Genomic DNA, 25,974 nt, shown 5'->3' on the forward strand with positions numbered 1-25,974 from the left:
AATAAATATTTCCAAACATTTCAAAACAAAAGCAAAAATGGGCAAGGATGGTGATTGCCAGGTCACTCGGAGCCCTCTTTTCATTCCATTTCCGGTTTTCATCGTGGTTTGCCGGTTTTATCGATTTTCCGACGTTTTTATCGCGTTTTGGGACGGGCGACGACGTAGCGTGGCCCCTTCGCAGGGATTGTCCTCGCTGAGCCCAACGATAGGCTATGACGATCGTGAGACCTATCCGATCTTCAGCGGATCAGGATTGTTGAGTTTGATTCATTGGACTCTCTGAGCCTATCGTATGCTCCCTTTTATTTTCCCTGGTATTCTCGGTCCTCATGTACCGTCGATTTATCGATTCATTTCTTTCCTCACATCTTTTGTTTATCGTGTGTTTGTCTTTGGTTCCTTGTGTGTTTACTTTTAGATTGCTTATTATTTGTGCGCTTAGTTTCACATGCTTAGCTGTGGCTATTTACTGCTTTTCGCTTACCATATCTGATATTGCTTGTTTAGCTGTAGCTGTGCATGCGGATGTTACTGCTTTCCTAGATGTGATGGGTTAGGAGTAGATGCGGTGAGTTAGGATTTGGATGTCTATTTTCTTTTGCCCATCCCAGGGTCATGCATGCTTAGATAGACGTTTTCTCGGGGATGCTCGTTCCCATTTCACATGATTTTCGCCCAAAATTCTTCAAAATTAATAATAAATGGCATAAGAGACCAGGTGCTAGCACTTGGGCGAATTGGGGGCGCCTAATCCCTTCCCCATTCGTCATCAGGCACGAACCCTTTGTATCTCTGGTTATCTGTTGCGACAGAGCACAGCATGGGATCCAGGGCCCACTTCCTTGGATGGCGACTCTTTCTTTGCTTAAGGTGCGTCTCGAATCCGGGCTAGTCCCCGAATCGAGAGGTATCTCACTTTACATCGCCGCTCATGCTGTGAGGGGCACTCTTTCGAGGGTTCCTTGGTGGGGCTCTCCTTCACGTGGATGATCTAGAGACTCGCGCGGGGGCCCGTCCCCTCACGCCCGTCCCGGATCTGGTTCCACAGGCTTCAATCCCCGGCAAAATCAGAAAAAATGGTCAATATCCAAATCCCTGCAAGTTATCTGAGTCCAATTCTCAGCAAGGAACTCATACTCCCAATTTCCTCGGCAAGAGGCAATCAGTCTAAAAAAAAAATCATCATTCGAAATCAATCAATTCTCAGCAATATCACTGTCCGTCCAAGGCTCTTCGTGGTTTGTCAGGCAGGCACATCATGGACCCTTGCTCCCTGAATGGCTCTTCGTGATCTGTCCTTTAGGATATATCATGGACCCGCTCTCCATGCTCATTTCATTCATCTCCATTACTTGTTATTCTTGTTGGGCTCTTCGTGGCTTATTGTCATGGACCCCAAATTTCATTCTAGGCTCTTCGTGGCTTATTGCCATGGACCTTAGATTCATTGCGTGGCTCTTCACGGTTTGTTGCCGTGGACCCTCGATTACTTCTTGGCTCTTCATGGTCTACCATTCAGGTATACTACGGACCCATGCTCCCCGATTGGCTCTTCGTGATATGTCCTTCCAGAAATATCATGGACCCACTATTCATAGTCATTCCATTCATATCTTTTACATGTCATTTGTTTCTGCATGTTGGGCTCTTCATGGCTTATTGTCATGGACCCCAAATTCAATGTTTGGCTCTTCACGGAGTATTGCCGTGGACCCTTGATTCCTTTCTGCTGGGCTCTTCATGGTTTCTTGCCATGGACCTTAGATTCATTGCGTGGCTCTTCACGGTTTGTTGCCGTGGACCCTCGATTACTTCTTGGCTCTTCATGGTCTACCATTCAGGTATACTATGGACCCATGCTCCCCGATTGGCTCTTCGTGATATGTCCTTCCAGAAATATCATGGACCCACTATTCATAGTCATTCCATTCATATCTTTTACATATCATTTGTTTCTGCATGTTGGGCTCTTCATGGCTTATTGTCATGGACCCCAAATTCAATGTTTGGCTCTTCACGGAGTATTGCCGTGGACCCTAAATTCCTTTCTGCTGGGCTCTTCATGGTTTCTTGCCATGGACCCTAGATTCATTGCGTGGCTCTTCACGGCTGGTCACCGTGGACCCTCGATTACTTCTTGGCTCTTCATAGCTTATGGCTATGAACCCTTGATTCTCAGTTTTTCTAATCCATTAATCACTCAATATCTTTCTTGCAAGGTTCTTCGTGGCTTATTACCACGGACCCCGGATTATGGCTTGGCTCTTCGCGGTTTGTTGCCGTGGACCCTCGATTTCTAGTTTCCTAAAAATAAAAAAATATAAATAAATTTCGTTCCGCGAGGCTCTTCGTGGCTTACTACCATGGACCCTCGATTCCCGTTTGCTTGGCTCTTCACGGTTCACCACCGTGGACCCTCGTTTTCTGCAAGGCTCTTCATGGCTTATTACCATGGACCCCTGATCAAAATTTTCATTCAACTGTTGTTCTTCCTTGTCTAATTTGGTGAAAAGCTGGACAACAACTCTCTCTAGTTATTTTGTTGTCAAGTCATGGTCCGTCGTTCCACAGTGTGCCGTCACCCAAGTGCGGAGTCAGGAATACCTGTGTGACCGATGTGTTACTCGAGTGTGACCGATGTGTTACTCGAGTTATTTCTCTGGTGGGAGGCTATCTCACCAATATGTTTTGAATGCTGAGTTATGTGTCCAGCATTTCACCAAATTAATATTAAGTCATGTTGAATGTGAAATTTTAAAACGAAAGTCTCTCTGAGAGCATCTTTGAGAGCATCAAGCCAATAATCAAAATCCTTTTCATTCAAAACCCCTGAGGCATCCCTTCCCTCCAATTCGAGTGAGATCCCTGAGACATCTGTTCCCTCCACGAGTTCAAACTTTGTAAAATAAATTTTGGGCCAGTCAAAATGTGTTGTCTGTTCAGCTTTGACATTCGCGCGACAAGCACACTCTGCCAAAGAGGGGCATCTGTAGACACCCCATTTTGACCGTGCCCTAAACCCTTCCAATTTTATGCAAAACCCCATCAAACCAATGCTTTAGGACTCCAAATTTCTCCCCAAGGTAAGTTAGGGTCCCAGCTAGGTCCCCGCAAAATTTCGTCAAAATCCGAGTACGTTTGCCTAGCGAACGAGCAGAGAAAGGACCGTAGTGTAAACCAGAAAAGGGGGGTGAATTATCCTGGAACGGTGCAGAGCAGATTTTGAATAAGACACGATTGGATGGTGCGCCCATCAATTTTTCCGCCAATAGTGCGCCCATCAATATTGGTAGTGCCAATATCACCACCCTGTTTTTATAAAATAAAAAAATAATAATAATAAAATAAAAATCGATTTTACAGAGAGAGAGAGGAGAATCGTCGGTTTCTTTTACATATATAAATATATATATATAATATAAAATAAAAACCCATCATGATTGTCCCCCCTTTTTTTCTTTTCTTGAGCCCGCACCTCCCATTTGACGAAAAAAAAAAAAACAAAAAAACCATCATCACTGTCCCCCCTCCCTTTCCTTTTTTTCTTCATTTCCCCCTCATTTTCTTCACCTACCACTCCTCTTTCGTAAAACCAGAATAATATAAAAAAAAAAAAAAAACCATTGGAGGAGTTCGGCTGGTCGCCAACCCTCTGCAGACAAAAAAGACAAAACCCAAACCACCCTCCTCCACAGCCACCACATCAAAACCCATAAAAAAAAAAAAACAAAAAAAAAACACCACCGAACCATCACCCTCTCCAAACCCATTTCGCCAACACCTCTGCAATTCCACCTCCACCATCATCCACCTCCACAGCCGCCCATCCTCCTCCACCGAGCTGCCACCCCCATCTTCACCCTCTCCACCACCACGGCCAGCCGGAATCCGGCGAGGCCAAACCCACTCCCGGCCACCAACCCACCGAAATCCAAGCCACCATCTCCCCCTATTCTATCCCCTCTATCTTCCACCATCCAAACCCCCATCACCACCCCCCATCTCCGACAGCCACTCCCAAACCCACCTCCATTTTTCAGAAACCCCCATGTCAGCCCCACTGCTGCCCCTGTTTCAACACCGATTCTGTCCCCATTTCAGCCCCATTGCTGCCCCGGTTTCAGGTATGTTTCTGTCCATGGTCCACTCCTCATTGCTGCCCCTGTTTCAGGTACGTTTCTGTCCATGGTCCAGTCCTTGTTGCTGCCCCAGTTTTAGCACAAATCTGTCCCTATATTCAGCCATGTTTAGCACAAAAATCTGTTCACAATTCACCCCTGTTTTAGCACAAATTCTGTCCTCAGTTCAGTCCATGTTGCTGCCCCTGTTTTGGCATAAATTCATTCCATGTTTCAATCCCAGTTTTGGCACGAATCTGTCCCATAGTTCAGCCTCGGTTTTATGCACATTCCTAAGCACATTTCAGTCACATTTTTAAGCACATTTCAGCCCCTGTCTTAACATGTTATGGCTCGTCTTCATTATGCTTCATCTTCATTATCTTAAACTGACAAGTATTGTATCTCCTTTCCATTGTGCTTGAACTGAAAATCAAAATCAAGGTTGGTCCATCTAGAAAATTATATTGTGCTTGTCCTTGAGTGATTCACTTTGTGATTTCCACGGTGTTATCAAATGAGTTTCGGGTCTCATGCTTTGCCTTTAATTGAGAATTGTGGAATGGTTTTGCATGCATTTAGCAATTCGTTTTTCTCAGTGGCTGATGTATGTATGTCTGTGTGTGTGAGTGAGTTGTGTATGTCTGTGAACATAGGTCTATGCGTATACATGTGTGTGTGTGCGTGTGCGTGTGTGTATGTGAGTGTGAGTGAGTGTATGTGTGTATTCTCCTAGGTATGGTGATCCTTACACTGTCCAGTTCCGAATTTTTCAGTTTTGACCTCAAATGCTCAAAACTTTCAAAAATATACATTTCAATCTTGTAGATCTCGGCGAGCCGGTCAGTTCGACATATGGCGGCCCAAATTTCGCCAAAAGACGAGAGAGTTATGCTCGTTTAAAGTTTTCAGTTCATAATGATGTTTTCGGTCAAGTTTTTTAGAAATTATCATGTCGAGTAATTTTTGGGCTGCTTTTGCTCAGAATTGTTCGAAATTGTCAGCTGGAAAAGTGTTCGCTATAATATTTCCTAAAACTGTCTTCTTGAGCAAATGTTTCCATAAAGGCTTTTTAATATGTCAAAAAATACTTACAAGCTTCAGACTTTCTGAAAAAACTGTCATTTCTGCAACATCAGCTTGTGGGCCATTTTTAGGCTATTCCAGGTCTGTTTCGTCCGAAATCATACAAAGAAAAAGTGTTCTTCACAAGATTTTCTAATACTTTGTCAATGAGTGAATGTTTCCAGAAACGATGTTTTAAGTGTCAAAACTGAGCCCGAACTTTCAGTAAAAGTGCTAATATGTCTTCTAATGGCGATGGATCGGAAGAGGCCATTTTCCGGCCGCTTCTGGCCAGATCCAAGCGAAATGGTCAACTGAGAGAATGTTTCTTATGCTGAGATCTACAAGATTGATCAGTAGAGTTTTTGATGGTTTTGATGTTTGGGGGGTCTAAAAGTCAGTGCAAAGTTGCATTTTTCACACTATATGTCATAATTGTGCTATTTCTTGAAAATCATGAATAACTTGAGCTCAATTCAATTTTAATGATTGTTTTGGATGTTTAGAGCCTGGTAGCAAGTTTTAAATCATATATTGAATCATTCCCATGATTTGTTTGGTATTTTTGACCATTTGTGGTGAAAATTACATGTTGGGTGAAAATTTCACCTTTTCTTTTTTTTTTTTTTAGATTGTTTGAGCCTATATTGATTCTAATGCTTGTATTGGGATATGATGAGCATGCTATCAAGTCACAAATCATATATTGATCAATTTTCATCATTCACTTTATATTTTAGAGCCTTATTTGCGAAAATTGCATGTTGTGCATAGTGCCTTCAATATATATACATATATATATATTTTTATCCTAAATGAGTGGAACCCGTGTTATATGTCAACCTAGACATCTAAACTTCTAGAATCACTTCTAAATCATGTCTAGACTTTTTAAATTCCATTGAGCCTCATTTTATAAAATCCTTTTTACAGTTGAAGACCAACTTGGTCTGTCAGTTGCCTAATCTTTTTATCCTTGCAAGGGCGATGAAGGCGTTAGCCCAAGCCCATCCTTAGGGGACTCTCTTAGTCCGAGTAGACCTCCCCTCATTTGTTTCAAGACTTGCCCAGTCTTTTGGAAACCCTTAAACGTTGTCATCTAGAGCCCCAATTTAGGGAGACAAGCTATGTCTCAGGTAAGCAAAGTCACATTCTTTTAGAGAGACATGCTTTGTTTCGTAGAAAAGCTTATCCTCAGGGAGACAGGCTATGACGGAATGCTTCTTGAGCCAACCCCTTCCCTTCCTGCCTTAGAGTTTTCGCAGGTTAAGGGATTTCTTCCTCTTTAGAGTCTGTCCTAGAGAGTTTAGGAGTCTGTCCTACCCTTGTAGAGTTTAGGATTCTGTCCTATCCCTTCATAAAATTTAGGATTCCGTCCTTCCATCTTTCAGAGTCAGTCTTCAGCATAGGAGTCAGTCCTTCAGTCTTTCAGGAGTCCGTCCTATCATCATAGGGGTTAGGATTCTGTCCATCCCCTCATCAAATCACGTGAATTTTATCCGTTCCTGCAAGGTATAGGATGCTGTCCAACCCTTGCAGAGTTGTTATTCTGTTCATTCCCCTCGCAAAGCATAGGATGCTGTCCAACCTTTGCGGGATATCAGGAGTCTGTCATCCCCTTGTGATGATAGGATTTTGTCCTCTTGTGTCGAAAAAATCAAAAACATCTGAAAAATCAAAAATCTCAAAAATCTCGAGTCATTAGAGTGTAGTTAGGAAAATCGTTCCGAACTACGGATGGCTTGATCCCTAACTGAGGGGTACGTAGGCAGCTCAGGCGTGCTGCTGGCATCCTGAGTGCAGTCACTCTTTTTTATACCCCTTTACCATTATTTCTCACATTTCCTTCCGAACTACGGATGGCTTGATCCCTAGCTGAGGGGTACGTAGGCAGCTCAGGCGTGCTGCTGGCATCCTGAGTGCAGTCACCATTTTTAAATATTTCCACAATTTCCAAAAATTTCCAATATCCAAAAATATCTTTCAAGCTTTTCCCAAAAATACAAAAAACAAAAAAAATGGGCAAGGATGGTGATTGCCAGGTCACTCGGAGCCCTCTTTTCATTCCATTTTCGGTTTTCATCGTGATTTTCCGGGTTTCCATCGGTTTTCTGACGTTTTATCGGGTTTTGGGACGGGCGATGACGTAGCGCGGCCCCTTTACAGGGATTGTCCTCGCTGAGCCCAACGATAGGTCATGACGATCGCGAGACTTATCCGATCTTCAGCAGATTAGGATCGCTGGGCTTGATTCCTTTGAATCGCCCTCTGAGCCTATCGTATGTCTCATTTTCTTTTACCTGGCATTTTGGGTTTGCGCATACCGTCTATTTTTCGATCCCTTCTTTCCTTGCATCTTTTAGTTTATCGTGTGTTTGTATTTGGTTCCTTGTGTGTTTATTTTCAGCTTGCTTATTCTTTGTGCGCTATTTACTGCTTTTTTTGCTTACCATATCTGATATTGCTTGTTTAGTTGTAGTTGTGCATGCGGATGTTACTGCTTTCCTAGATGTGATGGGTTAGGAGTAGATGCGGTGAGTTAGGATTTGGACGTCTATTTTCTTTTGCTCATCCCCGGGTCATGCATGCTTAGATAGACGTTTTCTCGGGGATGCTCGTTCCCATTTCACATGATTTTCGCCCAAAATTCTTCAAAGTTAATAATAAATGGCATAAGAGACCAGGTGCTCGCACTTGGGCGAATTGGGGGCGCCTAACCCCTTCCCCATTCGTCATCAGGCACGAACCCTTCGTATCTCTGGTTATCTGTTGCGACAGAGCACAGCATGGGATCCAGGGCCCACTTCCTTGGATGGCGACTCTTTCTTTGCTTAGGGTGCGTCTCGAATCCGGGCTAGTCCCCGAATCGAGAGGTATCTCACTTTACATCGCCGCTCATGCTGTGAGGGGCACTCTTTCGAGAGTTCCTTGGTGGGGCTCTCCTTCACGTGGACGATCTAGAGACTCGCGCGGGGGCCCGTCCCCTCACGCCCGTCCCGGATCTGGTTCCACAATGAGAGACCAGCCACTTAGGCTCACTTTTCAACGGACTTTGTCTTTATTCATGATGTGGCTGCACTCATGCGACAGAGCGAAATGCCTTTTTGCGAAGTTCCCTAGCAAATCCCTTGTATAAGACAAAATTATAAGAAATAAAAAGTATGTTTACAATATTTTCCTATTGATGGTATGTATTTGTTTCATGCAATTAAACATCATTTTTATTTGGAAATACCTTATCTCGGTAGTAAAAATTGTTAGTGATTTTGGATTTTCAAAATCATGTATTTTGCATGTTTTAATGTTTTGGAAAATATTTTATCAAAAGCGTTTGGGAAAAAGAAAATGTTTTATTAGAAAGATTTGCTTTTACAAAAGGTTATAGAAGTGTAGTTGAAAAGATAGTCCCGTACCGAATGAGATAAAGGAAAGAGAAGAGCTTATAAAGCACTACACTTTTCTACTACTTGTTTGGTTGCACATTGGGTTGAACCCATGGTTGGACTCGCGGGACGGTGGAACGCACCGTTCGCACACGCGCGCGCGGCGTGGGCAATAGGCTATAGGGCCAAATGGTTCGTAGGCCCATCAAGCCAATGCCGAATGGTTCGGTTGGGTTGGGCTTCGATTCGGGCCTAACGGTAGGCCCAACGGGCCCAGAACTCCAACGGTCAAGGAGTGTGATCAAATGGATTGTGTACCTTCCCCCAACGGTCAAAAGCCAAAGGGGTGCGATCCGCACCATAGATAATTGATCTAACGATGACGGGGTTGGAGAGAGGACACCTGGTAGTTTGTAAAATGTGCAGAATTCGGTCATTTCATAAGAGAATCGAATTACCATCGGTCATTTCATAAGAGAATCGAATTACCAATTTCCTTCTGCTATTCTGACAGATTTTAAACTCTCTTCTAAATTCTTACAAACTCCCCAAGTATTTATACATACTGTTTTCTTTTGTTTTATTATTCTAGATACTGTTCTTCTGCAGAAATAGTATCTGGAAAATTCTCTAAGGCTTGAATTTTCAGAAGGGCATTTCGAGTTTGATTCCGCTAGTGCAAGACGTCATCAAACGTTAGTAGGGCTTTCCCTACTAGGCTTCACTGTATCTTGGAGACAATTCGCGGATCCCCTTTGCACACTACTGGTGGGGGCGAATCTTGTCTTAAGGAAAGTGATATCACGCCTTGAAGCAACAAGTGTCCGTTTTCTATCAACAACAGTACCCTCAATTTCTCTAACAAAAAAGATTTACAATGTTTTCTAAAAAAATTTAGTAGGTATATTTGCAATAAAGGCGGATGAAATTATCTTTTTAGGTGGATTTGTTTCGTTTTCATTAAGGCTGTAAAATTTGTTTACACTCATTTTATGTCAAAAGAAACATAGCCTAAGAAAAAACAACTAGGTTAGGTACAAACTTGGATCCATTGCCGTGTGTGTGTGTGCAGTGATCAGGTGCGTGATTTTTGTTGGCCACGACAAGCCCTGCCCATTTGCCCTTGATTGGACTCTCATCGATGGATTCTAGACCTTTGATCAAGCATGATCTTTAAGCTATTGATTTGTGTTCGGCTCAATCTTTCAAATAAGATCTATGTCTGGCATCAAATTGGACCCTTTGAGTCACCCTGGTGATGGGCTGATGGCCCATCAGATCAACAACAGTCTCGATCACTAAGCAAGTACGGCATGCATCCATTGGATCATGGTCCTTTTCGTTCATTGAGACGGGATTATCTTGCTAGCCCGGCAATTTCAAAGGTGGGTCCATAAGAGTTTTATCAATTGTTTATGGCGGATAATGCAAAAATATCAGCTTAATCGACGCTAACAAAAGAAAAAAGAAATTAATGGCAATAATATGGATTTTTCTTATTTCTTGGATTAATTGGCCACCATTTTGCCCCCACAATTTTTTTCCTTGATTTAATGACCAATATTTTGCTCCCACAACACTAATAGCATGAAAAATATTGGGAAATGATATATGTGCCAAGTGTTTTGATAAGCAACCGCTCCACTTGTTTGTCGTTTAGCATTTAAAGGGTTTTAAGCGTTTTTTGATAACCGTAATATCCTCTGACATCCCTTTAAATACTACACGACAAACAAGTGGGGCGCATGTTTACAAAACACTTGGCACAAATATCATTTCCCAAAATATTCTGCACATGAGGAGTGAAAAGTATAAAAATAAATTCATAAAATAATTAAAAACCAGACCCCAAAATGACTAAAATAAATGGCTTTGTACTGACTATGATGTGGCAGGGGGTGTTTTCTAAATTAACAATCAAGAATGCATCTGACGAAAATGCCCTTGATTCTCTCTCTCTCTCTCTCTCTCTCTCTCTCTCTCTCTCAAATCACCTTTCTTGCAATCATTACCTTTACACTACAAATCTCAAAACCCACATTTATCCTCTTCTTCCTCCCACCTACGTTTCAAAAACCCTAAAATCTCCATTGTTGAAATCGAAATCCACCATTTTTAGATGCCAAAAGCTCCATTGCATTGCACAAAACCTCCTTTTTAGATGCCAAAGCCTTCATTGCATTGCACAACGCCTCCATTTGCAACAACTATTGCACAAAAACGTTATTGGAATCTGAAATTGCAAAAATCTTCACTACAAACCACAATTCCATTGCACAAAGCCTCCATTCTATGGAAATGTGTGTATTTCTCACCCTCTCCCTTCTTTTTCCATTATAATGCATGTTTACAAACTTGAATGAAGGTTCTTCACGTTAAACCACTGTCTTCCATTGGACAAAGCCTTCAATCACAATTTAATCACATTTAAATTGCTTTAAACACTTTCTAAATATTGTTATTTTACTGTAAACCACTATTTTCATAAGATAAACCACTATTTCACTACGATAAACCACTATTGAATGGCCATTAAATGAGTGTTTATAAGTGGTTTATATAGCTTCTGTGGTTTACTCAACCTAAACCACTACTGGTGATTATAAACCAGTAAATGAGTAGTGGTTTATAGTCCTCAGTAGTGGTTAAGAATCTTCAGTAGTGGTTTATAATCGTCGGTAGTGGTTTATAATCGTCTGCAGTGGCTTATAATCTTCAGTAGTGGTTTAAAGTGTTTATAAGTGGTTTATATAGGCTTAACAGTGGTTAGAGTGTTTATAAGTGGTTTATATATACATGGTAAGCAGTGGTTTGTAGTGTTTATAAGTAGTTTATATAGGGTAAGCAGTGGTTTAAAGTGTTTATAAGTGGTTTATATAAGCCTATCAGTGGTTTAGAGTGCTTATAAGTGGTTTATATAGGCTTAACAATGGTTTAGAGTGTTTATAAGTGGTTTATACAGGGTAAGCAGTGGTTTATAGTGTTTCTAAGTGGTTTATATAGGGTAAGCAGTGGTTTAGAGTATTTACAAGTGGTTTATATATGGTAAACAGTGGTTTAGAGTGTTTATAAGCGGTTTATATAGGGTAAACAATGGTTTAGAGTGTTTATAAGTGGTTTATATAAGCCTGGCAGTGGTTTAGAGTATTTATAAGTGGTTTATATATGGTAAGCAATGATTTAGAGTGTTTACTATAGGATAAGCAGTGGTTTAGAGTGTTTATAAGTGTTTGGTATAGTTTTTAAAATGAACACAACGCCATAGGATGATTCAAACCGTCCATTTGATGGGCCACAAAGGTTGCATCCCAAAATATCATTTCCATAGGCTGATCCTTGCCCTTCAATCTAAATAGAAACTACATATTATGCAACCCTTCTCTCTCTCTCTCTCTCTCTCTCTCTCTCTCTCCATCCATCCAGTTTTTTCAAAATGAACTATGGCCCACACCATAGGATGATTCAAGCCATCCATTTGATAGGCCACATCTTAAATAGGTTGTGTCCCAAAAAAACCATTTCCATATGATGATCCTAACCCTCTAATATAAAGAGAAACTGCTTATTATGGGAACCTCAGTAGATTGGAGGGTTGCGATCATCCTATGCAAATGATATTTTGGGGCGCTACCGATTTACATTGTGGCCCATCAAATGGATGGTTTGGATCATCCTATGGTCTGGATCATACACTTCATTTTCAAAAATATGGGTGGGGCCGACAATTGGGCCTTAATGTTACTGTACGAACCACACTATAGGATGATCCAAACCATGGACGGGTTGGATCATCCTATGGTGTGGACCATACACTTCATTTTGAAAAATATGGGTGGGGCCTACGATTGGGCTGTAATGTTACTGTACGACCAACTCCATAGGATGATCCAAACCATCATTTGATGGGCCACAATGTAAAAAGGTTGTGCCCCAAAAATCATTTCCATAGGATGATCGCAACCCTCCAAACTATAGAGGTTGCATAATATGTAGTTTCTATTTAGATCGGAGGGCGAGGATCAGTCTATGGAAATTATATCTTGGGACACAACCTATTTACGTTGTAGCCCATCAAATGGACGGTTTGGATCGTCAGTAAAAACGTTTGAGTTTTCAAAATGAGGGCATTTTCATCCGAAACCCACCCAAACCTGTCAACATCACTTCAAATTGGTAATTTAGAAAACACCCCCCTCCCGCCACGTCATAGTCAGTAGGCCCTTTTTTTTAGTCATTTCCCCCCACTTATATCAATTAAATAAAACAGGGCAGTGATAAATTAGCCCCTTTTAGGATGATTTCACCCCGTATTTTTCAAAATGGACTGTACAGGGCACACCATAGGATGATCCAAACCGCACATTTAACTGCCCATTTGATGGGTCACAACATAAATAGGTTGTGCCCAAAAACTCATTTCCATAGGATGATCCTAGCCCTCCAATCTATAGAGAAACTCCATAATCAAGCATCTATAGATCGGATGGTTGGGATCATCCTATGGAAATGATTTTTCGGGCACAACCTATTTACGTTGTGGCCCATCAAATGGACAGTTCAGATCATCCTATGGTGTGGATTATACAATCGATTTTGAAAAATAAGGGGTGAATTCATCCTACAAGGGGGTGAATTTTTTTTTATTTTTCTAATCAGCTCAAACCCCTAACATTCCCTCGATGCCCTGTAAAACAGTGAAAAAGTTTCAACCCTAATTGAGAGGTCTATCATTTTATACTGTACTTCAACAGTAATCATAACTTTTTTGGTCTTAGGCATCTTTCCTAAGCAGAGCTTATCATATCATTTACTTTTTTCCTTATTTTATTTCCTTTTTTGTTTTGTTCTTTTCTCACTCGCAAGTGGTCGGTCTCTCACGAGACCTGATTAGGTGCATGATTTCTCTTCTTCCTATAACTAGACTTGTGCCGAGAATCCTTCCTCACAGAGAGTTTTTGGGTTCTATTGGGTTTTTGGAGAAAAGGGTAGAGAGGAAATTCATGGCAGAAGAGACTGCTTTTGCTTCTGATTTGTCCATCAAGAGGCAGAGAGCACATGATGATTTTGATGGGAAGAATGATGAAAACAATGTGAATGGGATTTCTTCATCTGTTTCCATTGAGATGGAGAATGGAAAGGAACCTGATTTCATCTCTTCTATTATTCCTGGATGGTTCTCTGAGATTAGTCCCATGTGGCCAGGTGGCTTTCTGTTCAAATTATCTTTTTTTTTTTTTAGACATCTGGGTATTTATTTTCTCTTTTCTCTTTTCCTTGTTGTTGATGTGTTGCTATTTTTACCTTTTTTGTTTTTTTGGGTTGCTGTGAAATCACTGGTTTGTTGAATATGGCTTGCTCTGCATTACTGGTTTTGTTTGTTTATTGCTCTGTAAGTTTTGCTTTTGGGTTTCTGTTGGGTGGTTTTTGGAGATGGTTGCTTTGATTTCTTATGGTTTATGAAGAGGGAGTAAAACCATGGGCGTTTTTCAATTCCCATGGATGCTGTTTGAAATAGGATTGCTGAATATGTTCTTGTGCTCGTGAGGCTGTAGAACCATAAATTTTAAATGTGTTGGCTATATTTTGGTTATATCTCTTGTTTTTATCTTACAATTCTTCTGTTCTTTTGTTAAGGTGGGCTTTAAAGGATTGGGTTGTATTTGTTGAGTGCGCTTTTGCAGATGTGGTTGTCATGTTTTTTTTTGGGGGTTGTGGAAGTTTCTGACTTGGGGATTGCTCAAAATTTCCCTTTCTTTTGGTCTTTTATTATATATTACATATCATCATCATCATCTTTATGAGCACTGCCACTTATAGTTTATTACTATTTTTATTGAGCTCTCCTCTTTTATGTATATGGTACTATGATTTGTTAAAGACTTTTTATGTTGCTAGTCTGGCTTTGAAGCCAAAGTCTTTTTATCTCATGCTTTTGGAGGGTTTTCATAGATTTCATACATTGATTGCATAAGGATTTCTTTTACTTTTGGTTCTTGTGAGAGGCAATGAAACCAGATCCATTTATAAGGCTGCTTTTTCTCATTGGATTACTCAAGATTTTTCATTTATTTTTTTGTATATGTTGCAAAATCATGTTCAGGCATAAGGTTTCTTGTTATTGTTATCACATATTTTCATGATTTTATGAGTTGGATTCTGATCCATGTTTCCTATTTAAGTTGTATCCTTTATTTTTTGTGGTCTGCTCAAGTTTTTCAATGTTTCTTTTGTGAAACGGTAGTTGATAAATATATTTTGGGTGACCTAAGTTTTATTTAGGCATCTTAGTATAATGAACATTTTATAAAACATTGTTGTGGATGTCAGAAGATACTGTGGTTACTATATTTGCCTTGCTCTGTATGTCATTTGTATTCTTGAAGAGTCTTTGTAATAAGAGTTGATTTGGCGCTATTGAAATTGAATTCGATTCATACGTAAACTTGTACTTGTAAACTTTGGTAAACGAAATGCATATAATATACAGTTATAAATGTTCAAGATCATTAGTGTGTCAATCTTCCCTGGAAACTCTGATGTTCGAGATGACAAGTGTGTCGGTCTTTATGAGGAACCTAGCATGAATAATCTTAAAGGAAAAAATCAGCATGAGCTAGACTTTATTTCTAGTTAATTTTTCATTATTAAAAGGAAAGATACCCTTTTTCCTAGGATAACTTACAGGTGATCACCTAGTTCATGGACACTTAGGGGCCGTTTGGATACACGGATTTTAGAATCCAGGATTTCTTCAAAATTGTAGCTAAGAGACAAGAGAAGAAGCGGACCAGCTGTCGTTTTTGACTTCTCGCCCTTCTTTCTGTCAGCAAGAGTAGCAGATCCTCCCATATTTCCAGGTTTTGGAAATCTCATGATGCAGGAGAGATTTTTAAAACCTGGATTTCTCACTTAAAATCCAAGAAACGCTGTCAGGACAGCATACAACAACTTGATCATGAACCATCTTTTACACTGTTTTCAAACTAAAAACCTGGATTTTAAAATACCTGTATCCAAACGGCCCCTTAGATGATGACCAAAATTGAGTTGAAAGGGGTCTTTATGTGATCATGGTAGAGGTAGTCGGGTGCAGGAGGAAGAAGAGATTCTGAAGTAGGAATTGGAGTGAGATTCCATAGTGGGAATGATACTTTCGGTAGAAGATTTTGTTCATAAGACCTTAGGTCCCATCTGATGGATATGTTGTTTAGTTATTATTCCACAGGCTTATAGTTTTATCTCCATCCTCTCTCTCAGACATGCATGTCTATGTTGTGACTTGTATCTATTATTTGCTATGCATGTGAATATTGTAGTTGCAAGGCTTGCAAATCAGGTAAATATTATTGTGAAATGTTTTTGAACTCTTAGTAGTCTTTTGATCTTTTCTTATCTTTCTTTTTCGGATTTTGTTCTTAGAATTCCTGATTTATCCTTGTTCATGTATTTCTACTATACTTTCCAAAATTTCTGCTTCAAACAATATGCTTGTGAATAACTGTACTTCTTTGATTTGATTTCCTATAGGAGAGGCACACTCTTTGAAGGTAGAAAAGATCTTATTCCAAGGAAAGTCTGAATACCAAAATATTATGATATTTCAGGTATTTAATGCTCTATGTAACTAAACAATTTTATCTTTGTTTTTCTTCCACATATCCTCCCTACCTAAGCTACTTTATTCTAACTGCAATATATCTTGGTCTTATTTATTGTTTCAGTCATCAACATATGGCAAGGTTCTTGTCTTGGATGGGGTAATTCAAGTCACAGAGAGGGATGAATGTGCATACCAAGAAATGATAGCCCACCTTCCGCTTTGCTCCATTCCAAATCCTAAGAAGGTCTTCCTATCCTCTAGAATTAATCGACTACTTATTTTTTTTGAACTCTTAAATACTAGGCCTCTATGTTGCATCCTTAGTCTGAGATAAGAATCTTTGTATTTAGCTACATGTTGGCTCAACATATTCCCTTTGTGTCCCAAATAACATTTTCTCACACCAAAGTGTGTGGATTGGATCTGTGAAGTATTTTGCATTTTGTATGGACCATTAACTTGTCGGCTCTCAGTAGAAATTAGGATCAGAAGATTTTGTTTCTTCTACCGTCTATATTTTTTAATGAAATTGAATCTACTCTGTAGCAAAGAAGTAAATAACTGTTCAACCTCTATTAGGTGACAAAAATTGAGTTAAATCAAGTGGATTGATTTGTAGGAAATTGTTAAAAAATATATATAAAGATAAAATAACTCCAGAACAAATTGGAACAACTGTAATGAGACTGTATGCATATGAATTCAGAGTCCCTATATATGTAAAAGGAAAGAAACTAGTGGAGGAATGGACCTGATCCTCCATGTTTAATTGGACTCCTAAACTCTGTGGCCCACACGCTCTATGTGCACTATGAAATGGGAGAGGATGTATTCCAAGCTGTCTAGGACACCTTGATTTTTTCTAGTTAAATTTCACTTCCATGGGTAACTGGATTAATGTTTTCTCCAACTGGCCACTGCAGTGTTTCACTGTAGTTCCTTAATTTCAGTGGTGAAAAATGTTTACCTACTTTTTTAGCCTCTGCTGCCATGGAACCAGTGAAGCCTTTTAGCACAGTTTATTCACGGCTTTACTTGAAGGTAGAAAGTGACACTGTGATTATTGTTGTTTTTTTTCCCATCTGCGTGTTGATCTTCTGTTAGGAGCGCATACAACTTGTATGGGCATCTTTTTTATTTGGAACCTAACTTCCGTAGACAGGTTTTGATAGGTCTGCTGGATTGCTAGATAGAATATTAATCATAAAATGTAGTTTTAAACTAGTGTCCTAGTTATATGTTTCTTGTGGTCGACGATTTTCCTCGTAGTGTTTCATAACTAACAAGTAGTTGCTCCTCTCACATAATACTTTTCTTCATTATTTTCACTTCTATTGCTTTTACTGATTTAGACAGTTGTCACTTTCTTCAGGTATTGGTTATTGGAGGAGGTGACGGTGGAGTTTTGCGGGAAGTATCTCGACATTCTTCTGTGGAGCATATTGATATATGTGAAATCGATGGAATGGTTGTGGATGTGAGTAAATGATACCTTTTCAGTCGTTCCTCATGATTTGCACATGGCTTAATGAATTAAGAGCAATGTTTCTGGTATATACACATTTATCATATATGTTATTGTTTTATTATTCTTCTTTTGATATTTCATAGCCTCTTGCCTTGTTATTTACAGTTTTGAGAATGTTTTGTTCAACAAAAAAGGAAACATATGTTTTTGAAATAAGGGATACAAGTTCTTATTTGCTGGAAAACCATGTTCCTAGTCACCTTTGAAGTTAACGGTTATATTTGATAAGATTCTTAACATACTTGTGTGAATAGCTTACTGTATACTGTTTTTTTTAATGGCTTGTATACTGATTTATATATTCCTTTAGCTTACAAAAAATACAGTTATTCTCTTAACTATTGCAAAGTTACAAATTCTCTTAAAAATTGCAAAAATATATGGTTAGATGCAAGGATGTCAGCATCGAGATCAGGTTCTCTCTCTCTCTCTCTCTCTCTCTCTCTCTCTCTCTCTCTCTCTCAGCTTTCTCACCAATAAAATAATGAAATACTTTTATGTAGCTGTATTTCAGTGCCATTTGTACTTATTTTGTAGATACTCAAGTCAGGTCCTGTATTTTATTATAAATACAGGCCTTATCTTTGTACATTGCGGTATCAAATGATTATGGTCAGAAGATTATCATCTCTGCACTTTCCCTTGTTTAGGGATACTCAAGTCAGTACCTGTATCTTATTATTAATACAAGTTCTGACTTGATTGTTTTATTATAAATACAGGGTCTGTATTTTATTATACTCATGTCAGGACCTATAATTTATCATAAATTAATGGAACCTTGACCTGATTTACTACGTCAGATATTACACTGAGTACAAAGTTTCTTTTATTTGTAAGTTATGGTATCAAATGATTATGGTAAGAAGATTATAATCTCCGTACTTTGTCCTAGTTTAAGGATACACAAGTCAAGACCTGTATTTGGATGTGGTACTTCATATGGACACATCAATGATAACATTTTTTGCATAACATGTGATAATTTAATGGATAGCATAACAACATATATAGGAATTCATGGTTATTTATATCATAGGTATGAGTTTATATAATGATACCGTCTTGGTTCTATGGTTCAAAAATGTCAGACAATTCACTTAAACAAAAGCATATGCTATGTGTTAAAGCTTTAATTGTTTATGCTATGTTAGTATATTATTTGTCATAGTCAAAATCTGGCTCGCACTTAATGTAGTATATTATATGGTTATATTATCTTTTGGTTGGGCATTTGGAATAATATTAAGCTTAAATGGACTCCATTGGAATGCCAAACAATATCTGAACCTGATAGCACACGCCACACATCTTCTCCTAACATGGAAAGTTCTCTGATTTTTAAATTCGAATTTCTTTCTTCTTATCCAGGTTTCTAAGCAATTTTTTCCAGACCTTGCAATTGGATATGAGGATCCTCGTGTGTCTCTCCATGTTGGTGATGGTATGATCAACTTCCAAAGGTTCCCATATTTGTCCATTTATCATGTTCAGAACTGCAAACTGATGGCAAAATTCAAATAAAGAAATGGGTGGAGAGTACCAAAACAAATAAGTCTCACTACCATACTCCATATATATATATATATATATTAGAATATTAAGTGTGGGACATGAAATTTTAGTAGTTTATTAGTTATGTGACCGTTTTGTTTGTTTCTTTTCATGAATCTCAATGAATAGTTTAAAGGGAAAATGCTATTCTACTTTGTTCTCTAACTTTTTATGTATACTATGCAAATTTTTTATTAAAATTTATACATTTTATAATGAAATGGATTCCCATGCTCACTGGGACATATCATATTCCCATGCTTCCTGGTTCTATCATTCTTGTGTGGTCTAGGTTGACTAATATGAGCCATTCACAGTGTTCTCCACCTTGGATTACCCTTTTCCCAAAAATTAACCACTCTAACCATGTCTTTGATGGCTTTTTTGGCTACCAAGTCTAGATTGTTGCAGGTCAATCTATTTCACTATTTTTTTTATGGATCTTGATCGAACAAAAATTGCTTGATCATAATAATCTCTTGGTAGAGAATTGCCCAAGATGTGCCCTACAACATGACTGTTTTAGATCAATCATGGTTGGCCTCACATGTATGGCACATGGGAATATAGTGTATATAGGCTGCCTGTGTGTGTGTGTGTGTGTGTGTGTGAGTGAGAGAGAGAGAGAGAGAGAGAGAGAGAGAGAGAAGCGAAAAGGAAGACGAAGAAGAAATGAAGCTGAGGAGAGAGCTGAAATTTCCTTTTCCGGCCAATTTTCCCTTACTCAGTCTGATCCCATTCTAGGAAGTACTAATGGCTACAAGCATGTTGTCCTATCATGGATTCCGGTGCCTATACCCCTGGTATGGAAAAATCCAAGAATTACCGTGACTTTTGAGGTTTTCAAGAGGACACAATCTTTCGAAACAAATTTTTTCTTTAGAAATAGGGAAAATGGATGAGGGGAAAGCAACAATGGCATCACACCCCGAGGTATCTGCTGTTCGAAAAGTATGAGGTGGGAAGGCTTCTGCCGAAAGGTACCTTTGCGAAGGTTTATCATGGAAGACATATTCAATCCAACGAAAGCATTACCACTAAAGTGAAAACTACAATCTTGTAAAGAAAGAGTGCTTGATCGAGCAGATCAGGCGAGAGATCTTTGACATGCAGCTCATCCGACATACATTGTCGAGCAGAAGGAAGCCATGACCACCAAATCGAAGCTCTTCTTCGACATGGAGTATGTCTGCTACAGAGAGCCCTTTGTCAAGCTGAAGAATGATATTTTTTTTTTGAAACTTTTATGAAAAATTAGAACCAAAAGTCAATGGGTGGCTTTTTGTTACATATTTTAACAGAATAATCCAACCTTGATTCAATTTAGAAATAATTCTCAATAGAAAATAAATTATAGCACTCACCTTTTGTTGTTAACACCTCAATCAAAGAGAAGAAGAGTCCCGACCAGAAACTAGGTTGATTACAGTCATAGTCAAATCTAATGAAAATCCTACAAAACATAGCAGCAGGAGTATTCGTTTGGATTGTTCTTTTCCAATAAAACCCCACAATCAGCTAGTAACTGCCAAAAAAAGAAAACTTGTGTCCAGCTTCTTCCTTTCTTTATTCAATGTTCCAAAACTCCTCAAACAAAAGAATGCAAATATATATAATATGTGCGATGTGACTAAGGGCCATCTTGCCCGCTCATGGGTGAACATGCTTATATTGTAGTTATTTGACTCGCTGCCCTCTTGCGTTCCCTTTGTCGAGTTGTTATGTTTTGTTGCCTTTTGGCTTCTCTTCTTGTTCCGAACATTTCAATCTTGCCTTTTTTCTCTTTAATAAAATTATCTATCATTCATATATAAATAAAAAGTTCTAATACTTGAACCTTCTAACTATTGACTTGTAAACAGAAATGAATTAACTTCAGACCCAAACACTATGCCTGTGAATAGTAATGTGAACTGTAACAGTGCTATGAACAGTGGGCATGTACAATACGTGGGGTCTTCTTTTATTCTAATTCACCTGAAGTAACTTAAGTGAATCTTTCTTCATTCTTGTGAAGGATGGGCTCAATCTGTGTCAAACGGTCCTACATTGAAGTGGACTCCATCTACGTTAAAACTGGGTTCCAATTCTAGGTCATGAACAATGGTTTTTTTTTTCACCCCTCTATGGTTCATGCTTCGGCTATAATCCTGGGTCAAAATCTGGCTGCAAAGTAGTGCTACATCAATCAGGCATGGAAATACTTCCAACAGCTGACCAGTGTATAAGGATAACTTTAGCACTAACGAAAAGTTTTAAAAAGATGTATAAAAAGTATTTAAAAGGCGTGGATGGGTAAAAAGTACGTATTTAATTGAATGACTTTCCCTCGGCCACTCATACCTGCAACAAAAAAATGCCCATTCTTCCACTCCATTCCCAGCCCCCTAATGGCTTCTAAGGTTCAGCTCTTCAGATGCATAACTTCCAGCAGTGAAATAGTTCGCAACGGCAACAGGCCATGAAGCCTAATGTTCAAAAACTCATTGATTGACTTGTAACTCCGCCAGCTCTGCTTGGTTTGGTTTGGTTCCAAGCATAGTGCGGACTCACGTTTTTATAAAGGGGACTGACACCCGCACAACCATGTTTTGATAATGGGACGAAATCACTTTGTTTTACATGTTATAACTATCTGTCAAAGGCTGTTACAATTCCTAGAAAGCTAAGGAGCCTTTGACAGCTGGTTAAAACATGTAAAACAAGGTGAGCTCCTCCCATTTTCAAAACATGGTCCTGCGGACATCAGTACCTTTTGTAAAACAGTAAATTATTTGCTAAATTGTTTGAAAGAAACTCGGAAATTAAAAGACCAGTTTCTGGATTAAATGCAGATTTCTAAACATTCCGTGGGGAAATTCGAGTGAGAGAGAAAACTGTTGTGTATATTCATGATTTTTCATTTGTTAATGCATCATCTCTTCAAAATAAAAAATGCATGATTTCTTTTTTGTGATTCTCAATTTTCAGGCGTCGCTTTCTTAAAGGCGGTTCCTGAAGGTACTTATGATGCAATCATAGTGGATTCCTCTGATCCGATAGGTAAAGCCTATTCAAACCTGTTCCGTCCACTATCCATTCATGTTTACTAGTATGAAACCTTTTCCAAAATTGTTTGTGCTACATCAGGGCCGGCACAAGAACTTTTTGAGAAGCCCTTCTTTGAGTCAGTGGCCAAAGCTCTTCGCCCAGGAGGAGTGGTATGCACTCAGGCAGAAAGTATATGGTTGCATATGCACATTATTGAAGACATTGTTTCTGTTTGCCGCCAAATTTTCAAAGGCGCTGTCGACTATGCATGGACAACAGTACCTACATATCCAAGGCAGATTCTGAAACTTTATTTACATTATATTACTTCTTTTCAGTTAATCAGTTATTCATTATGGTTCAATTATCTTCCTGTTATTTAGGGGTGCAACTTGGGTCGGGTCGGGTTGAGCGAATTGGAATCAATCAAACCCGCCCGATTTTATGGTAAAAGTTCAACCCAAATTCCTAAAAATCGACCCAACTTGCACTCCCTACTGTTTTCTTGTTAAGAAATAGATTTTATATCTAGAAAATATTAAAGGTAATGTTAATGTTCAATGGTGGCAGTGGCGTGATTGGTTTCATGCTTTGCTCAACTGCGGGGCCAACAGTTGATTTCCAGCATCCAGTGAATCCCATTGACGAGAATGAAGATCAGTGCAAATCGAAAGGACCCTTGAAGTTTTATAACTCACAGGTGATTTTCGTCCTCCTAATTCTCCTTTCCATGCATTCATATTTATTCTCTCTCACACATGGGTTCTCTTTTGCAGATCCATTCTGCTGCATTCTGTTTACCATCTTTCGCAAAGAGGGTAATCGATTCCAAAATTAAGTGAATCCAACAGTTTTGACAGATGGGATTGCTGTTGTAATTTATGTGCAATCATCATCATCATAATAGACCGTGAATTCGGACCGAAAAATAAATTGAGGTTTAAAATGGTTTATCTTTATATGTCAAGTAGGCAGTTGTAGCTCAAAGATAATGGAATTTCTTTGGGTCAAAGTTAAGGTAAGAGTATGATTAGGCATGCAAAGGGTTGATGTTGTGCTTAAAAATGAACATTATTCAACCCGAATATGATCTAGTTTCAAGGTAAAACTCCACACTATGTTTGAATTCCTCACCCCAATGTAGTTGGCATGACCAGTGTTTATAGAATATTAAAATGGAGAAACCCTTAGCAGAATGGCAGACAACGAACTAACAGTGTCATATATTAGTTCCCAGCTTCTCATAACCAAGAATTAAGGCCACGTTTGGATACCTCATGTTTTTGTATTTGTATTTGGATTTGAGTTTTGGGTACAAAATACGTCAATCATCCTCATGCTCATGTTGTACGAGGGAGGGAGGGATGTCTGGCTGCTGCTGCAGCAGCAACGTCGACGTGCAGTGGGGGTGAAGGTAATTGCCAAAAATTTCGATTTCCAAATAATGTCTTGGATAACATATTTGAAAATCGGATTTATTTTCATTGTTGTAACTGATTGAAAATCTAAGGGTCTAATCCAGTTCCAAATCTCAACTGCAAATGTGAGAAATTCAATTCTAAATCTTGTGAGTATCCAAACGTGGCCCAAGTGTAATTAAAAGTTATCAAAATAATAAGAAGAGACGAGAAAAGATTAGTCGTAATGAAGATGGGCTTTCAATGAATAAAATTGGTTTAAAATGGATATACATGAGATAGATGCACCACTTCCCAATCACTTTGGACTTATAACTTTGCCAAGATCTACCTCAAAGTAGAGACCACCTATAGCAGTAGTAAGATAGTCCAAAGGATATAGGCAGACTGAAATGAGCCCAGTTTTCATTCTTTTGGGTCCGTGCAAAACAAAAGAAGAGAATTTACTAACCCTATTCTTTTGGGTCTGGGCAAAAAAACCCCTTGCACATCTGTTTTTGAGTATTGTCCAAAACTTTTGAACGTCTCTGCTCATATAAGCTTACAAGGGCTAGAAATATACGAAATTAAATTATGTGGAAGATTAAAAAGTGTTCCAAGATCAGGCATGCCAACATGCATTCCTATCATTTTGCAGTTAATGCCTTTGGGAGTTGGTACAATTAATGAGTACTTAAAATGGAGAGAATTTATATGATGGGTGGCCGTGAAAACAAGTGAAGTCTAAAAAAGTAGGTACGGTCCACTTCTTTTTATGATCCAAACCGTTCATCTGTTCGGGCACAACGTAAATATGTTGTGCCCCAAATATCATTTCCATAGGATGATCCTAACCCTCCGATCTGTAGAAGATTCCATAAATGATTTTTGGAAATCTCCAGTTCAGATCGGAGGGTTAGGATCATCCTATGGAAATGATTTTTGGGGCACACCCAATTTACGTGTTTTCACGTAAATAGAGAGGATCCGGTAGACTATAAGTTAAAATCCAAAGGACATCCAAAGCTCTACTTATACTTTCTCTTCATATTGGTTATCCAAACGCTAGACCAGCCATTAGAGAGAATGGATGATTCAAGAATCCTTCCATCAAAGTCACGGAAGGTTTTTCCCGATGCCGTTGGAAAAGTGAAGCATAATGCAGAGACGTGAAAAGCTGGAAAACAATTTGAGGACCTTTGTTTGCAAAAATCAAGCCTGGAATCATTTTCGTAGAAGCTTGGAATATTAGAAGTTGACAAAAAAAAAAAAAAAAGACGCTTCAAATCATGTTCTTAGAAACTTGGAATCTTGGAAGCTTGAAAAAAAATTGGATTGGGTAATTTGAAAGGGTTTGAGTTTTCACCTGGACAAGGATTAGAGCAAAATTAAGGCGGCAAAAAAAAAAAGGAGAGAATTTTCTTAGAGGGGTTTTCTCCCTTTCTTGCATAGGCTTTGTACAGAAATCAAACCGGACAAGGCTTTTTCTTGAAAGCAAGAAGAGAATTAAAACAGGAAATTTGATTTCTCATAGAAGCACCATCAACGAATTCCAGACAAGGGTTTAGGGTTCTCTTGGAAGCATGTTCTTTACTTCGCTTCATACAAGATATCTTGTTCATACAACAAGGCCTGAGGTTGATGGTGGTGACAATGGAGAGAGAGAGAGAGAGCCATGTTGGCCAATAAGCTGTTGACAAGGCAAATTATGAAAAAATCTTTTCTCCTGTAAACCAAACACCCATTTAACTTTTGGCTGAAAAAATAAGGGCATTCCCTTTTACATCCTTTTTTTTATGACATCCAAACGGGGCCCAAACCAGGCTTGATGGAACAAGGGCTCAGCATCATATGGCCCGTGTGTTTTTAACAACATTTGGTGGGACATTGTTGTCGTTCATATCGAGTTTATCAACAAATCTAATCACATAGGCAAGGCAAAATAGAGGCCGAAATGCCGAATAAGCTTTAAGGAGAGTAATCATCGTTTAGCATTTTCCTTTATTTAAAGATAACAATTATGTGACCTACCAAAAAAATAAGAGTAATTACGGTAAAAGGTAAATTTCAGGTACAACTGCAGGGATATGTATATGACATCGAAGACCATTTATCTTGTAGAGCATCATCACACAACTCACACGGAGTTTAAGAAAACAATGGAGAACAAGACGCTCTATGGCTTGCAAAAGCCATGGTTGGCACAGACTATACAGAAATACGCACATACAACATGCTTATGTTAGAGTGAAGTAGTATTAGTGTATTACTGTCACTAAAGATGCTTGACTCCTGC

The 25,974-nt window shown here is 38.9% G+C and overlaps 1 protein-coding gene across 1 annotated transcript; it reads left to right on the forward strand.

Annotated features, from left to right (window-relative positions):
• The first annotated feature begins 13,410 nt into the window (after nucleotides 1–13,410).
• LOC143851287 (spermidine synthase 1) lies at nucleotides 13,411–23,318 on the forward strand. Its single transcript, XM_077360652.1, has 9 exons — nucleotides 13,411–13,771; nucleotides 16,097–16,173; nucleotides 16,291–16,413; nucleotides 17,542–17,646; nucleotides 19,069–19,141; nucleotides 22,222–22,293; nucleotides 22,381–22,576; nucleotides 22,852–22,981; nucleotides 23,058–23,318. The coding sequence occupies exons 1-9, from the start codon at nucleotides 13,465–13,467 to the stop codon at nucleotides 23,121–23,123; spliced, it is 1,149 nt and encodes a 382-aa protein (XP_077216767.1). The 5' UTR covers nucleotides 13,411–13,464; the 3' UTR covers nucleotides 23,124–23,318.
• Nucleotides 23,319–25,974: the final 2,656 nt, after the last annotated feature.

Source organism: Tasmannia lanceolata, unplaced genomic scaffold, assembly GCF_043159265.1.
Source record: "Tasmannia lanceolata isolate RefF3 unplaced genomic scaffold, GAP_Taslan_0.1 ptg000018l, whole genome shotgun sequence".
NCBI lineage: Eukaryota > Viridiplantae > Streptophyta > Magnoliopsida > Canellales > Winteraceae > Tasmannia > Tasmannia lanceolata.

Coding starts and splice junctions, on each gene's coding strand:
- LOC143851287 (XM_077360652.1), top strand. CDS start 13,465: ATGATTTCTCTTCTTCCTATAACTAGACTTGTGCCGAGAATCCTTCCT. Junction 22,294..22,380: donor GGATTCCTCTGATCCGATAG/GTAAAGCCTATT, acceptor GTGCTACATCAG/GGCCGGCACAAGAACTTTTT. Junction 22,577..22,851: donor ACAGTACCTACATATCCAAG/GCAGATTCTGAA, acceptor CAATGGTGGCAG/TGGCGTGATTGGTTTCATGC.